Source organism: Tigriopus californicus, chromosome 10 (assembly GCF_007210705.1).
Source record: "Tigriopus californicus strain San Diego chromosome 10, Tcal_SD_v2.1, whole genome shotgun sequence".
In the NCBI taxonomy this organism is placed as follows: domain Eukaryota; kingdom Metazoa; phylum Arthropoda; class Copepoda; order Harpacticoida; family Harpacticidae; genus Tigriopus; species Tigriopus californicus.
In genome coordinates, this window is record NC_081449.1 from 5,565,354 (window position 1) to 5,582,073 (window position 16,720).

At 41.1% G+C, this 16,720-nt stretch overlaps 1 protein-coding gene across 1 annotated transcript; it reads right to left on the bottom strand.

Moving 5' to 3' along the window:
- Window positions 1-7,849: 7,849 nt before the first annotated feature.
- On the bottom strand, window positions 7,850-14,608 carry LOC131888859 (synaptotagmin 1-like). Its single transcript, XM_059237803.1, has 5 exons — window positions 13,658-14,608; window positions 12,080-12,275; window positions 11,862-11,990; window positions 9,130-9,305; window positions 7,850-8,520 (listed from the first exon to the last, which is right to left on the bottom strand). Exons 1-5 carry the CDS (start codon window positions 14,297-14,299, stop codon window positions 8,374-8,376), a joined length of 1,290 nt encoding a protein of 429 aa, XP_059093786.1. The 5' UTR covers window positions 14,300-14,608; the 3' UTR covers window positions 7,850-8,373.
- Window positions 14,609-16,720: the final 2,112 nt, after the last annotated feature.

Sequence of the window (16,720 nt, forward strand, 5' to 3'; positions counted from 1 at the left end):
AGTTAAAACAATGAAGTCCAACTCTCTTCTTTCTCGGGCTCCTTCATTGTTCAATTTGCTGCCCTCAAATATTCGTAAGGTTTATGTAGGGGTTGATCCAGTAGCAAGATTTAAGTCAGACTTGGACAAGTTTTTGACTGAAATTCCTGATCAACCTTATATTCAAGGATTAGCCAAGCCAGATCAGCCAACTCCAATTCGTTGATCGATCAAATAATATACATAAATAAAAGTCAAGTAAAATGAAGAATCTTCTCGTCTTGAACTGCTGGGATTATAATCCCGGTAGCGGTAAGGAAGTCCGCGAAAAAAAGGAGGCCAGTAAAGGGGCTATATTTGAACGTGCATTGTCTGATTTCTAAAAGAGACAACGCGAACGTTAAGACCTTAGAAGAACTAGCCGTTGAGAGAGAAATTTCATTCATCTCTAGAACAGAAACCAGGCTTCGGCCAGGGGTCATAGATGAAGAACTAACCATACTTGGTTCTAAGTTAGTTCGTTGTGATAGGATACGCCCTGATAATCCCATATTCCCACATAGGGGTGTATGCCTATATGTTAGGAATGATTTGCACATTAGTCATGTGCAAATTTCGAATGGAGAAGTAGAGGTCTTAGTTTGTCATATCCGAGGGCTTGATTTGTTTTGTGACAAGGTATAGGCCCCCCTCTTGTTCAGTAAGCTCTTTTATGTCAGCGCTATCAATAAGCGTTTCATTATGGAACCTTTAATAGCTTGGGTTGGTCACACCCAGCCACTACTTGACTGGGATAAACCAGTCAAGTGTAGGCAAAAGGGACACAGGCACTGACACTCTTGATTTGACAGAAATGCCCCTTGTAGTCAAAGAGGTCACAGAGGTCAGAAAGAGTGGGAGCATAGTAAAGACTGCTCTTGTGATTTGCGATGTCCATAAACGACAGAGATACAAAAAGACAGGCAAAGGGTGTAAACTGGCTCACCCAAAATGGTGTCCCAAACTTAGAGAGTTTGGCCTTCTCAAATTCAATGAGAAGGGCTGTTCCAAACAGGGGTGTTGCTTTTTCCACCCATTCATGTGCATGAGATCTTTGAGGCACAAGGTATGCCTCAATTTCAAATGCAAAAAGGCCCATCTCACCATCTCACCACTAGGAGGGAGAGACAACAGTTGCCTCAACCTCATTGTCAAGTCTCTCAACAGACTTACCCCACCCCTTTCCTCTCTCCTTCGCTATTTCCCTCCCCTTGTTCTCCTCCCACTACTACAATCTCACCCTCAATTCCTTTAACCTCTCTTCTGCCCAAACTTTGTAGCCCTAAGCCCCCCTCTGGTCGCCATGAGCCCCACGCATCTTTTAGATCGTATGCTCAGGTGGCGGCCAGAGTTCCTTCTCCTTCTTCTCCCCTTTTACCCTCTCCTCAAAGGTTCTCTTATCCTCCACCTAAGGTTAGTTTTGTCCAAAAACAGGATTTTTTAAGGTTAGAGAGCCTAGTCATAGATTTGATAGCTCTAGTCCATCGAAGGGCTATCTGCCCATAAAAGGGCTGGGCTTTATTTGAATGTGCATTGTCTTATTTCCAAAAAAGATAGCACAAAGATCAAGGTTCTTGAGGAACTAGCTTTAGATAGGCAGGTCTCGTTCATTTCCATGACAGAAACCTGGCTTCGACCAGGGGTCTTAGATGAAGAGGTAGCAATGGCTGGTTTCAATTTAGTTCGATGTGATAGAGTACGCCCTGACAATCCCATTTTTCCGCATGGGGGCGTATGTCTATATGTTAGAAATGACCTGCGCATTAGTCATGTAAAAATGTTTAATGGGGAAGTAGAGGTGTTAATTTGTCACTTCCAAGGTCTTGATTTGTCCATTGTAACAATATCCCCTCTTGTTCAATAAGCTCGTTCTTGTCAGCTCTCAAATTCATAGGAAATGAGTTGGATTTGTCAGTTTGCTCGAAGGTTTTCTTTGTAGGGGGCTTTAATTTTCCGGCTAGCGTTGTAGAGTGGGAGGTTAGTCCTGATGGGTATATTCCCATTTCGAAATCGGCATCTTAGTCGTTCGAAAAGCTGGAAGAGTTTGCGATCTTGCGATGTGGGTGTAGCCACCAGAGGTAATAACGTTCTGGATTTGGTCTTTTCCAATGACCTTGATCTGATCCAGTATGTCCATGTGACACCTAGTAATCTGTCAGATCATCATGTTCTTGAGATAGTGTCGACCATAACTCAAAAGCCGGCGTGCTCTAGAGTAAGACCGGCCAAAAAGGTCGGTCTGGCTAAGTTCAAGTTCAAAGATGAACATTGGCCGTTGATTATAGAAAGATTAGAAGACCTGGATCTGATTTCTATTCTGAAACAGGAATCGTCAATAGATGCAGCCGTTGATAAATCAGTTTCCGTTTTTGAGGAAGTTTGCTCCAATCTAATGCTCTCTGAATGTGTTCTGAAAGGTGGGACACAGAAAAATTCTAAAATATAGGAAGACTTTGTTCAATAAGAGCTGCAAACTAGCAAAAAAGGCTCAAGAACAGTTCGAATCCAGTAATTGTGGGTAGTCTCCAAAAAGTTTGGGCGCAATTTGAAGATGAAGGCCTCCATCAAGGCTTTTTTATCTTATGCTAACTCTAAGAGAAAGATGAAAAACCCTGTTGGGGCTTTTGAGGTTTAAGGGGATGTCAAGTAAAGGAAAGTCAAGGAAATATGTGGTCCGCACCCTGATTTTGGGCATTTTAGGGAGACAGAACTAAGACAAACATTACAGTCAAGTCGCACCATTCGTCCATTGAATTGTCAATAATCGAATGATTTTGAGCGAGTTGTGTTGCAAAACCCTACTAAATGAGCATGTATATGATCTGTGGGCAAGCGCTGGTGCCAGCAAACAAACTTGCCTGTCAATGCCAGTGATGCAAAATTGGCGTTTCAAACTGGTTTATCAAAGCTGACCTTTCCTCATATAGCAATGCGAAAGAAGGGTCAGCTTCTCAAAAACGTGTTTGAAGCCCCAAACTTGCATCATTGACTCTGGTACCAGCAAACAAATGAACCTGCCAGAGCTTGCCTAAACGTCCCCATAAGCAACGTAGAGGTTATGGCATACATGCCTGGACGCTAGTTCTCTAGTGTGTTTTCAACACCACTGAGTTTATAAGCAACAGATCATAGTTCTAATGACGAGTCTGCTGAGATTGATGATGTTAATCAAATTGAGCAATTTGATGATCTCATAGTTCAAGATCAAGATGCTTTAGCGGCCATCAGGGACTTGAGGCTTTCAAGTTCTCCTGGTCCTGATGGTGTGAAATCTCAGTTTCTGATGAGATGCTCACTGGTTTTTGCTCCTGTTTTCTCGTACTTGATGCGTTGCATCTTGGATCAGGACAAGTTTCCATCTTCACTAAAGTTAAGTATCTCACATTGTACCAATTTTTAAACGGGGAGATAAGTCGCTCCCAACTAACTTCAGTATAGGCCAAATTCTCTCACTTCGAATATTGTGAAGGTGTTTGAGAAGATCAAGAAGTCCAAGCTTGGTGAAATTCTTGATGTCAATGAAGTCGTTCCTCCTAGCCAGCACGGGTTCCGAGCACATTTTAGCACAATTACCCAACTGATTGAGCATTTTAGAGCAGGTCATTGAGGGACTGGAAAGATACGAGTCAGTTGATGTTGTTTATCTTGATTTTGCCAAAGCCTTTGGTAAATTAGATCATGGCTTTTTGTTGAATATTTTTCATGACATGTGGATCCAATGCAACGTTCTCCATTGGATAAGAAGCTTCATTCATGATAGGAAGCAAATTGTTAAGGTTGAGGGATTCCTTAGTGACATAGATGATGTGAAATTAGGTGTTCTCCCGGGTTCCATCTTAGGGCCCCTCCTTTTTATAATATTCGTTGCCCCGCTTCAAAAGCTTAGTATTAATGCCAGTCTCTCTTCTTATGCTGACGATACAAAGTTAGGGTCTGGTAGGATTGGCCAAGATTCCAGTAGCCTTGCACTTGGATCGAATCTACTCATGGGTAAGTGAGCACAGTGGTAAAAATACCCTTTAAAGTTTTGATGGAAATTTCCAAGCACATCATGGCATTTTTCTCCCTCAGAAAATCATGGGGAACAATTTTGATTTTATTGGTTTATGAAATTCTAGCCCACATCAAAAACTTACATACCTAAAAACATTATAAAAACCAAAATTTTCAAAAACCTACTCAATGTAAGTTGGGAGCACATTTAGTTACCTCTTAAATATAAATTATGATATCATCTGTTTCACCGCTTCTTAGTTACATGGAATTTAGTGGCCCAAATTTCATCGTTTTTAGCCCCAAAATGCCCCGGTTAAATGTTAATTCAATTTCCGAAAGAATTAATATCTATTTTCAATATCACAAATACAAAAGAATATTTTTCCTCTACTTACATAGTCTCACAATAGCTAAAAATGCTATATAATGTCACTTAAAACACACTAAAGGTGTAATCTTTGAAAATACAATGTTTTACAATCATCATGTGTACACTTAGTTATGCATTCACTTGAATTCTGAAGACGGTACATACAACAGACAAAGTTATAGATTTTGTTGTTTCTTGAAGACTTTGTTGAAACTGATTGAAGATAGCTTCTTTAAGGCTTCATTGATACTTTATGAAATTTTCAGTGACCACTCAACTAAATGTACCTTGGACGCTTTTAGAAATGAATTTTCAAAAATCTGCTTTTTGAGGGTTTTAGATATGGTTGTACAAGGTTTTAACTTAATTTGAAATTATGCAAGAAATGGAAAAACAATCTTTCATTTTTGCGATAGTGAAAATCGACATTATATCTTTGGGAAATTGAATTAACATATAACCGGGGCATTTTGGGGCTAAAAGCGATGAAATTTGGGCCACTAAATTCGATGTAATTAAGTAGCGGTGAAATAGATGATATCGTAAATTACATTCAAGAGCTAACTAAGTGTGCTTCTAATTTACATTGAGTAGGTTTTTGAAAATCTTAGTTTTTATAATGTTTTTAGGTATGTAAGTTTTTTATGTGGACTAGAATTCCATAAAACAATAAAATTAAAGTTGTTCCCTATGACTTCTTGAGGTAGAAAAATGCCAATTTGTGTTTGGGAATTTCTCTGGAAACTTGATAGGGCTTTTTGAATACCGTGTGAGAGTAATACATACGGTCCTGAACGGAATGAAATTCCGCTCAATGACGTTTGGGTCAACTCCTTCAAATACTCCACTCGTAGATAATGGAGGTAAAGATATTGAGCAGGTCTCATCTATGAAAGATTTAGGTGTATTCCTCCAAAATAATGGAAAGTTCGATGAGCATATGCAGTTGAAGGTGGGTAATGCTTTTCAAATGTGTGGTTGGATATATCGCACGTTTAAGTCCAGAGATAGCATCACGATGCAAACTCTGCACAAGTCGATTGTTCAGCCACATCTCGAATATACTTCACCCATTTGGGCTCCGATGAGTTCAGCAGGTTTGCAAAATGTCGAGCAAGTCCAAAGATATTTCACTAGGAACATCACAGGATTGAGAGAGCTCTCGTACTGGGAGAGACTAGAAAAGTTGGGACTGTACAGTGTTCAGAGAAGGTACGAAAGGTATTTGATATTGTACGTTTTCAAAAGTATCCATGAGCTTTGTCCCAACCCAGGGTTTAGGGTCAATTCTAGTGACCGCAGAGGCTTAATGTGCGTTTTGAGCGCACCTTCAAGCCCTCGAAAATCCAGACTAGTTCGAACAATGAAGTCTACTTCTCTTCTTGCTCGGGCTCCCTCATTGTTTAATTTGGTTCCCTCAAATATTGGTAGGGAATACGTAGGTCTTGTTAATCCGGTTGCATCTTTCAAGTCAGACTTGGGCAAGATTTTAGATGGCATTCCAAATAAAGATTGAAAGGTAATAAATAGACGAATTATAACCTTTCATTTTAGTAGTACTGGGGAATACATTCCCTGTATCGGTTAGAAAAGCCCGTTAAAAATCCAAACCAAAAAAACCTGGAAATATGCAGTTTCGTATTTGGATGCGGAAAGAAAATCTCAGATTCGGATTTGGTCGGATTGAGCATTTCGTTCGGATTTAGATTTGGATCAGATTTAGCAAAATATTTCGGATTTTAATCGGATTAAACAAAAATCTCTCGTTTTCGGATTCAGATTCGGTCAGATTGGAAAAAAAAGTCTCGGAGTCGGATTTCAAAAAACTCAATTCGGATCGAACAGGGTGGGCATTTTGTTTTTGGACAGTTTTGTCCAGTGGACAAAAGTTTCCAATAGAGCCCCAAAAAAAGAAACTTTAAAACTACAAATGAAAAGGAATATCTCCTTGAAACTTATCTTGTATTTCAAAAATAGCTCATTGAGGGTTCTAAAAGCAAAATAAGTCTTTCAAACATTTTCCATTTACCACAAGTTTATCCATAAAAGATTTTTTGAAAGACAAATCCTTAACTCTTTTTATATCACCAGGGCGGCAAGTAGGGAGCAAAGCCTCCCTCTACCAGTATACGGTGGGCGCAAAGCATTCAAAAACTGAAATCTATATGTATCATATACAATATTATTGCTCAAAATCATAAGTCATTTGAGATAAAGTCATAATTAAGAAATCCCCCTAGATCTGAATGTACAATAATCAATCCGCCGAGAGAGAAGTGCACATCCGTTCTGTTCAAGTTCAAGATTAGAACCCTAACAAAAATTGGGAGACGGAGAGATTCGATGAGAGAGTAATGCTAGTTGACGGTAACATAGCTACGAGTATATACCAAAAGAGTACCATTAACAGTTCAATATTAAGAGCTTTCGTGGTGATACTCTCCAGTAAGCTACAGTAATTCGATAGTGAAATGATAACATACTGGGTATGACATTGACATCCAAGGTTTGAACCGTTATTGTCACCGTAACTTCTCAAAAACGGCGATACTTTGACGTTGCCGATGCCGTTACTTTTGGAGAACGGTTTTTCATTTTCTTAATTAAACTTTTAGTAAATAAGACTTGAAACAATCAACGAATATACGAGGATACAAGGGACAAGAATGCAAGGATTTAAAGGTTCTTTGGTACTAATATTTTTTCACTTTTACGAAACATATCAACGAGCATTTTTTTTAATCTTTCTGTACATGGTTTGAAAAAGGTTAACACACACTAAGGGAAGCGTTCTAAAATTGCAGGCTGTGTCACAACATGTATTGTATATCCCTTTTCATATTTTTCCAGCCTTCCTTCCTGTTCCTTTACAAGATATTTTCCTCACTTTTTTACTTTGACACTGTCACTGTAAAAATGCGCTCATAAGCTTGTCCATTTAAATTCATAATTTTACATTTTTGTAGGCAATCTTCCCCGTTTCTTGACTTCTTATGTACCGAAAACAGAAAGCAACGGCAATTGTAGAGCTGAAAAACCGTTCCGTTGCCGATGCCGTTACTTGTGCAAATATGTTTCCGGTAACGTTACTCAAAAAGTTATGTTGTTACTCAAGCCCTGAACATATTAGAGATCTATGGAAATGTGAAAAGCTAAGAAGCATGATATACTGTTTCGGCATTGGGCATTGGGCATTTGTGACAATTGCTCCAATAGCTTCAAGTGTCTTTCTATTGCTCCTCACGAGAAACGAAGTAAAGGAACGAGTAACGAGTAATTTTTGTTTTGTTTTTGATGTTCTACTCCTTATTTCACCATTTTAAGATGGAACAGGATTCCACTGTCTTCTTCTCAATAACAAGGAATTGCTGTTATTTTTCCACTTGTAATTTCGTTACTGCTGCCCTAAAAATGATCAAAGCAGGTGAGCATTTCTGTTTTCATATTGTGTTACATTTGTTCAATATCCTTCACGCAGCACTTTCCACACAATCTTCAATAAGCCTCATTCATCGAGTTCATTTGGTATGTAATCATTTTTTGGTTTTGACCTCAATGAGGGAGAATAATAAATGCTACATGGTTATGTTTTGACCCATTTGCCTGCCGGCTAATTGAGAGCGTCTATATATTTTAAGTCACGATTAGGCGATGTTTGTTTTGGGTTTACAGATAAACATAGTAACAATAACGTGTTTGGGTGTTCTGCTTGGAAAGGGCTCTTCTATCGATGATCAATTACGATTTATCAAGGTAGTGATGGCAAAAGCAATCATCTTGAGTCTACCTAGTTGGTCGTGATTCTCGTTCGGCCAATCTCCGGAATTCGTCCCAGCATCAATGGACATGAATGAATCGATTCAAAAGGTTCAGCATTATTCTTGTTCTATTCATGCCATAATTGAGTTTGCCGTGGGCGTTGATCGGTGGAGACTGATTTTCAGAGGATCTGCTAAAACACGTATGGGCACATTTGCCGACTATCTCTCCTATTTCTTATCCTTTTCCTTCTCTTTCTTGGAATCCTCCGCCGGCTTTACGTCCTTTGAATCTTTGGCGTCTTTTCCGTCTTTCTTCTTCCCATCTTTGTCTTTCTTCTTTTTCTCGTCTTCCTCTTCTTCACCAGGTTCCGGATCCTGAAAGACATCACAAAAGAACATAGCTCTTAAGCAATTAAATCTTAATTCGTCAGCGCTTTCATCGCATAACCTTGCATTGTAACTATCTCAATTGCCAACCAGATTTTTTCCTGATTGTGTCCGATTCAATTGAAAAAAATGACGGGGTTGCATTTACAAGAGGGTGGCACAGAACATAAAGAGTTAAAAAAAATCAAAAGCAGTGGTTAATAAAGCAGAAACTCTAAGTTCGAATACTTTGTCGTTACAAAAATGTCTCTTGTGTCCTTCAATGGTTGGCTCAAGTACTCCTTCATTTACTTGGACCAAATTGTGCCACGAGAATGAGCAATGAACGTCATTAGGCTCGTAAGAACCTCAACTACTTAATCAATGGTCCTCAAGTCGTTGGGAAGGTGGAACAGAAATCCCCTTCCTTCCTTCCTTCTCACAAGAAAGAAGACCCCTTATTTCTGTACTTGTTCAGCCATCCATTAGATTGATCTAGCAAGATCCTCATCATAGCCCACCATCGTTCAAAAGATCTTACAATAAATCCGAAGGAAACGATTTTTTTTTGACGAGACGAGGTGCCTCAACATTGACTTCCTATCTTCTCCATCATACCTGAAGGACGTGCCAATGAATAACGGGTCTCCGAGGGTTGTCCACCATCTCCACCCAATGTTTCTTCTCCAGTTTTTTGCGATTGTAACCCAGCAACACCCTTCCAATGGCATCCGATCCACCAATGCGGTCATAATCAAGCACAGTAATCTCCAAATTGACTTTCCTGAGCATACCTACAAAACGAAGGGAGATCAGGTTTAAACAAAGCCCTTACCAATCCCTAAGAATGGATATGAGAGCTTAAGTCGGATGCAGGTATGTTCTTGAAATCCGAGTCGTGAACACCAAGAGCAATCTTCCCCTTTCTCTATTGTTGGTACTTATGTAGACTATATGGTCCTTGTTCCGTTCGGTCCCAAAACTTGTACGGGAGAAGTCTTGTTAAAGGAGGAACAAATGTCGGCACTTGGAATGAGAGGATCTTTCCGTTCCTGATTCAATGTCCTCAAAGTTGTATCAACGGTATTTTCTGGGCATCTTAATCCAATCTATATGCATGCATGGAGATCTGAATGGATGTACAGAGACAATTCAAATAACAGAGACGAGGGAAAAAGGAAATCCAATTCTGGCCCAAAGAGAACACCCATGTTGAGGGCTATCTATTCTCCCTGGAGGTGCATGCGACGCTTTAAATGAATGAATGGAAGAACTTATTTCGATTTTGAAGGCTCTGGGACCACAAGCCCCTTGAGGCCGCCTTCGGACGCTCGTGTCTGTGAATTGAGCGCACAATTATTGCAAATCCTCCGAAGATTGAAAGAAAAGGACCTCCTTCTGGCCAGGCAATAATGATTTGGAACTTCATCGTGAGACTCCTTGAGCTTGAATATGACGGCAAGAAATTAACATAAATCCCCATTCCACCTCCTAGTTGTACGCTTTAATCGAGTGGTGGCTGTTGGAAGCCTGGCACGGTTCCATTTAAATTTTTCAAACGTGTCCCACTTCAGACTGATTTGAATTCTTTTACCACAGTCATTAGATTGGCTTAAAGGAGAGCCTACCTTTACGAGACCTGAAGATATGAGCGAATCACTGTCTCGGGTTTCTTCTATTCCCGTAGAAATTAGAGCATGAGGTCATGCGTTTTTTACATTGACATTTGATTAATCGCACCCCAATTCCAATTTTGGGGTTTGGTTGAGAGCCCAACTTTGGTCCAGTTATTACTATGGAACATAGTCGGATTTCCAAGTTTGACTCGGATGCTGTCATATTGGCTTGCTTTGATTGATTGAGTACGACTGAAACATATATCGACAATCTAAAAATCCCCAAAGAGATACTTTCTTTTCCAATTGGCTGACCCTTCGTGGCCTTCGTGGCCCCGGATTTCGTGAAGGTGGATTGCCTTATCAGAATTAGTTGCATGTCTTCAACGAGTGTGTCCCTCGCTCTGCTGATAAGACAATGAAATGGTGGAACAATGCCTTGGTTTCCATTTTGCGGTCACTCAATGAGTTGAAGACTTTCCATGATCATTTATCAATGTGAGGCACAGGGCTAGTCCAAGGAAAGATATCTCTCGAGTCATCGTAAAGCGAAAGTCGAAAGTAAAAAGTGTTATTGCCTTTAAAGAACAAAGGGTCAGACAAACAAAAGAAATGATTGCAAGATCAGCGGATTCGTCCTTTTCACCCAAGACTGAAACACATGAATGCCCACCGTAGGTACTGTCCCAGTCCCAGTATACCTCTATGATCAAAAAGCAAAGGAAGCGTGAATGTAACGCAAGGTAGCCAACCCTCTCGGGAAGCCTTCAACACAAGAACTTGTGATTGAATATTCATGAGGGACATCGTTACCGATGTGAAGAAGCCTGAGCACCAACTCACTCAGATACTATACGTGTACAATACAGCAGAGGCACAAGTGTACGCACACATATATTGATGATTCCCGTTTGTCTTGGTGAGTCCTTCTCAAACATGCTTGCCCACTTGACGCCGACTGCTTGAGTTACCTCAGCTACCCAAGATTTCACGGCCCCAAAGTGCCTACCCACACTTTCTTTTGATAAAGGCCACTTTCGACTTTGTTGTCCAAGTCACTTTGTAGTTTACGTGGTTTCCAGTGAGACTCACAGAGGTCAGGCCTAGTCCTCGAGAACCAAACACAAAGGCCAAGTCTTCTGCTTTTATCAAAGTTGATGATGTTATTGGACTTGAGGAGAGGACTTGATGACACTATTTGGAACTGGAATGGGGGAAAGGAACTTTGAACTAAGGTCTGGCTGATGCTCAAGAGGTATTGGCTTTTTGGTGTGGAATGAAACAGCTATGGTGACGTCGTACTTTAGGGGTTCCATAGGCAGTTTAGTCAATCACCAAGAAAAAGTTTTTTGATATGTACGGAAAATCTAAATGGAACGACGACTCTGGGAAATATCGACTTGAGTTATTACAAGTATTCAACTCGATAAGGGGATAATGAAAATTTGTGAATATTTTCCTTGGGGATCTCTAAAACTGGATGATCCTTGTACTGTTAACTGAATTCTACAAAGGTAAATTTGCAATGAAGGCCTTGTTTCGCATCGTTCGTGAAAAAGTTTTACCTTAATGTCTACAAAATGATGCAGGGATGGATTCCATTGTCAAAATCGATAATTTGTTTTCCATTGCTCAACTTCTTGCCCGTAGGCATTAGAAAGACTACTTCAATGGTAAATGTCACAATGTGGGAAAACCCTTGAACAGATTTGCAACCTCGAATCAACCACTTACTTTGCTCCACCATGAACACAAATGACTCATTGTAATATGGGTTTAAGTTGGCATTTTTGACCGTTGTCTTCTTTTTCTTTCCGATCCGTTTTCCTTTGGAATCCAACAGCTTAATTTTCACATACGGATCTGAAGAAAAAGCAGAAAAAAAATCATGGCATCCTCTGACTCAAAATCGAAGAGAATACCGTTCATAAAAAAGGCACCAGTTCACATACCTGACGCTCCGGTGATGTCCATCTTTTTGAGTCGTCGACATTCCAAAATTCCCACCGTGAGTTTCCCGGAAGTTGGCACATAACGAAGAGAGAAGCACACGTCCCCGAAATACTCGTCATCTTCTTTGTGGGATTGAATGTCTTTCCATTCGTTGATGGTTTGGGCCAGATCGACTTGGCACAAGGGAATTTTCACCTGGAATACACGAAGACAAAAAGATTTGAAAGTCTAATTCAGCCACGCTCTTGCAAGCATACCCATTATCGTTTTGGAAGGTAAGCGAGAAAGTGGTTTTTGTTCCCAATGCCTCAAATGAGATTTCCTTAAGACTTGGAATAATCTTTAGAAGCCAGTAGAGCACATCAAATGGCTTTTGTCACCTTCGTCTTTTGATGAGCTTTCTGGATGAAACTTCCTCTAAAGTAATAACGTTTTCATTTTCTTTACAGAAAAAAAACTCTTGGAAGACATTGTGTCATTGTGGCAAGTTGGCGGCCTTGAATCCGAAATGGAATGCTCAACCTTCTGGTGGAAAGTCGCTCCTTTGAAATTCAGTTATTCCAACCCCAGATCAGTTGTCAAAATTGATTCCTTGGAAATGGAACCGACATGCTTACTTGGTTTCTTTCATTCCATTGCATTTCTCCAATTTCTCCAATAACTCTCGTCAAATCCCCCCCCAGCCTTCTTCACCAAACCAAGAGCAACCAACGGCATCCATTGGATTAGGTGATCATTCTTCCATTTTGATGCGTTTGGCTCCAGCTCTCGTATAAGTAACGAGTGTTCGAATCCATTTTTCATTGTTCCTTTTGTCAAAACTGACTTGGGAAGTGGGAACATCGAGAAATTGGGGAGTGTGAGAGCGTTTCTCAGGTTCACGGTCCAATATACGTACATTTCAAGTGAACATTGAGAGCCCTAATTTTGAAAGTGGGAATCATTGTGGATCGACCCACAGTGTGCTTGGTTGTTTCAGTTACAGGGAAGCCTTTCTAATGCGACCTTATTCAAGGCTAGTTGAACAGTCCTCAGGTGAAGCCCTAAACAGTTCGTAGATCGTATGTACAATAGATTACGCAATAGCTCACAAAAAGGTCTAGCTCACTTAATCATTTTTCTTCTTTTTTTACTTCGTGCCACAACGAAGATAACTTGGTTAGACAATTGTTGGCTTTGGTATTGAACTACTTGACAAGATAAATGATCGCTAACGAAATTCGAGAGGACATGAAATTATCTCCGAGATATTGAGCGTCTCATGAGAATGGGAACGCATTAACATCTAAAAACTAATTGCTGAACCGCTCGAGTGATCGGTAATTATCATCAATACAGTACATTCTCTAGCGTACGCATGTTCCACGGTATTCCAAAGGCCACGAAGGTAGCGTGTCAGCAATTCATCAATGATGCATGTAAGATAAGCGAGCAAGGATCTTGCGAAAAGCGGAACAATCCTAAGAGCCCTCTTAAGATGATAACGCACCAAGAGGCAAGATACTAGTGCACTCACTCTACGTACAGTACTCTGACCAGTGAAGCAGGTCCAATTGCCGAACGTGATTAAAGCTCACCTCTCCAATTTGATCGTGTTTCGAGAATCTATCGTAGTCAAAAACGGAGAAGATCAGGGTCTTGTCAAAGGTCTCGGCATAAGGCAGGTTCTTAAACTCGAACGATTGGTTGAAAAACGGATTCAGTGTCTTCCTATGGACTTTAGTCTCGAACCTCTTTTGGCCTTTGCTCTCAGGGATCAAGTAGACTTTGACGTAGGGATCGCTCACACCACCCATATCCATAGCTGGGAGCTCAGTGCCTTGGATGACCTTCACCACGAGTGTTTGAGTGTTAAAGTCGTACTTGAGCTCGTATTGGATCTTGCCCAAATACTCGATTTCATGCTTCTTGCCCGTGAGTTCAGCACCCTCCTTGGCCTCGTCTTCCTCGTTTTCCACCAGGACATCCTCATCGTCCTTCTTGCCAGCCTTTTTCTCCTCGTCCTTGGGCTTTCTTCGCTTGCGGAAGAATCGCCAAGCACACCAACCCACCAAAACCGCGACCCCGAGGAAAACGACCAAGAAGATGACGAACACTTGCCATGTCTTCATCCCGGTCTGGGTGGCAATCTTGGCCATGTCATCTTCGATGGCATGTTCCAGCTTCATGAGGCCACCTTCTTTGGCTTCTCGTTTGGAGATGGTGTGAGGAGGAGCCATGGCTGCCAATTGGGGTGCAAGGGGTGATCAGATCAGACTCGAAGAGTTGTGAGGAGCACTATTAACATAATCAAGGGCAATCCATAACGTTTCATGGTGTGACCATCCCCCAAAGATAACGCTAAAGTATTGGGACACCACTCTCAGTCTCGGATCTTCAGACCAAGGAGCGTTTCTGACACCAAGACTGCAAAGGAGTCAGTGGGGACTTGTCCCACACTCAGATCTTGACAGATACAGCGACCATTGTGTATCAGGACATACGAGCTTTCCATCCGAAAGACTTTCTCTCGTACGCTTTTCCTTTCCCGGCCCATTGCGGCGCCAACGACCGTTCTGAATCCGGTGTCCCACGCGACTCCAAAAGAGGCTGAGGACGAGAAAAGCCTTGAGGAGACTTGATGAGCCTTAAGAGGTTGTAAGTTAATACGAGAGGCCAAACAAGGATAGTTTGTAGTCAGCTTCCTCGCCCCACGAAATAAATCTCCAGAAGCACAACCAGGCTCCTTTCGAGACCTCCATTTGACAGATCTATTTTGTTGCTTCGTTCCGTTCGGTTTCCAAGTCGAAACTTTAAGCTGGAGCTGGCCTGCTTGTCTCATGAGTGTCACTCTCTTCATCCCAGATAGATCAATGCTGAAGCCCCTTTTCGTGGCTACGGCCAAAGAGATTGGCGGAGGTTGCTCCCGTTTGAAAAGTCAAATAGCACAAATCGATGCAGTGGTTGGCAAAACTCCACAAAACGGAATTGAATAATGAATGACAGATCCTTTAACAACCGGCATTTCTCCCTGGCTTTCCCCCACCATTGATTCCTGGCCCCATCAGTGATCTTTAACATAGAGAAAGACAGCCAAATGGTCTCAAATGAAGGAGCTCAGACTGACGAAGTGCATCAAAAGTTTGATGATTCAAGCTCCATGCCTGAATGTTTGTTTGTAAGGTATCGACAGAAACCTTGACCGTCTACAGGAGGTGTACAATACGTCGTCGAGAAGGCCTGATGTTTACTTCTTTCGCCCAAAAATGAAGAATACGTCTATTACAGTGCTGGATATTTTCTTTTTCTTCAGAAAGGCGATATAAACCAACTTAATCAGTAGTTATAGGGGGTGTTATGCATCAGCTGGTTTTCCTCAACCTCTCATATTAGTTGCGTCGTGGGAGGCACAAAAAAGAGAGTGCTACACTCTCCTACATGAAAAGCTTGGCTTTTAATAGAGATCATAGAGAAATCCTTGTGAATTATGAAAAGAAAAAGAATGATATTACCACAGATGAATTCTACAACGCAAGATCAAGCTTATGTATAGGGCCGGCCAAACCTGGCATCCTGTAAATTGAGCAAATTTTGCAAAATACTTGCATGTCCCAGAATTTTCTACAAATTATATTTGACAATTTCCTGCAATTCATTTTGTAATTTCAGCCACTTCAGACCAAGAATATTAGTATTTCTGCAATTTGGAATACTGTAGATGTATATATATTGCCAAACTATTGATTAGGGAATGGGCTTCACGTGCTGATTGTGAAGTCACTCCTCCCTCTTGGCTGCGGGAGTGCCTACTTCTCGTGTTCTGGCCTGCCTCTCGGACTCTATGGCGGCCATGGCGGCCGCGAAGGTCAGAGCATCAACGGCGGTAGCGACATCAAGCGCATTTTCGGTCCCGACTCTGGTCTTAATGGTAATTGCTTGGCCCTCGGCCGCCCTGATCAAGATCTTAGCTACTATATTTTGACAAGTTTATTTGCAAATTTTTGTGCAAATTCAGGTGACTTTTGATGCAAATTTGCTGTGAATGAAGGCCATATTTATGTGCAAATTTTGGCCGGCTCTACCAATCATACACAAGATTTTGATAGAATTAGCCGAAAACAACACAAACGCGTTATAATTCAATAAAGAGGAATCGGCCCAATCGACCCTTATTTGGTAGACGCCATTTCACAAAGCGCCCTCTGAAGTGCAGAACGTCAACCATACTTCGAGCAGAGTAAGAGGGCTTTTAGTGGAAGAGTAAGTATCAAATGGCCCATTTAATTTGGAACTAATGTGATTACCTTATCTAAAGAGCGTTTAAGGTTCTGCTTTGGATTCATTTCAATCTCAGGGGAGAAGATACAACATCTTCCCTTTCAAGACATGTCATCATAAGTGATGGTTGTCATATTGGTTTCATAAAAGTCGGTATTCCTGAGCAACGACAGAACTCGTCACTTGAATGGCATCTTAATGTCCAAGTATTCTGAATAGACACCTTACCGCCAATTTTGCACTCTTTTAATATAGGGCACTAGGATTGAATGCAAAGAGAATGAAACTATGTAAGACCATTATTTAAATGAGTGAAACAGGCCAAGCTGGAATTTCTCTGAAATGTTTGTAAAATGTGGCAAGCACCACCCACTGTCTGCTTA

Bases quoted from the DNA above. Each gene is read 5' to 3' on its own strand.
- LOC131888859 (XM_059237803.1), bottom strand. From the start codon at position 14,299: ATGGCTCCTCCTCACACCATCTCCAAACGAGAAGCCAAAGAAGGTGGC. The intron at 12,276-13,657 runs GTGAGCTTTAAT...CGTGTATTCCAG, and splicing joins AACACGATCAAATTGGAGAG to GTGAAAATTCCCTTGTGCCA. The intron at 8,521-9,129 runs GTATGATGGAGA...GATGTCTTTCAG, and splicing joins TTCATTGGCACGTCCTTCAG to GATCCGGAACCTGGTGAAGA.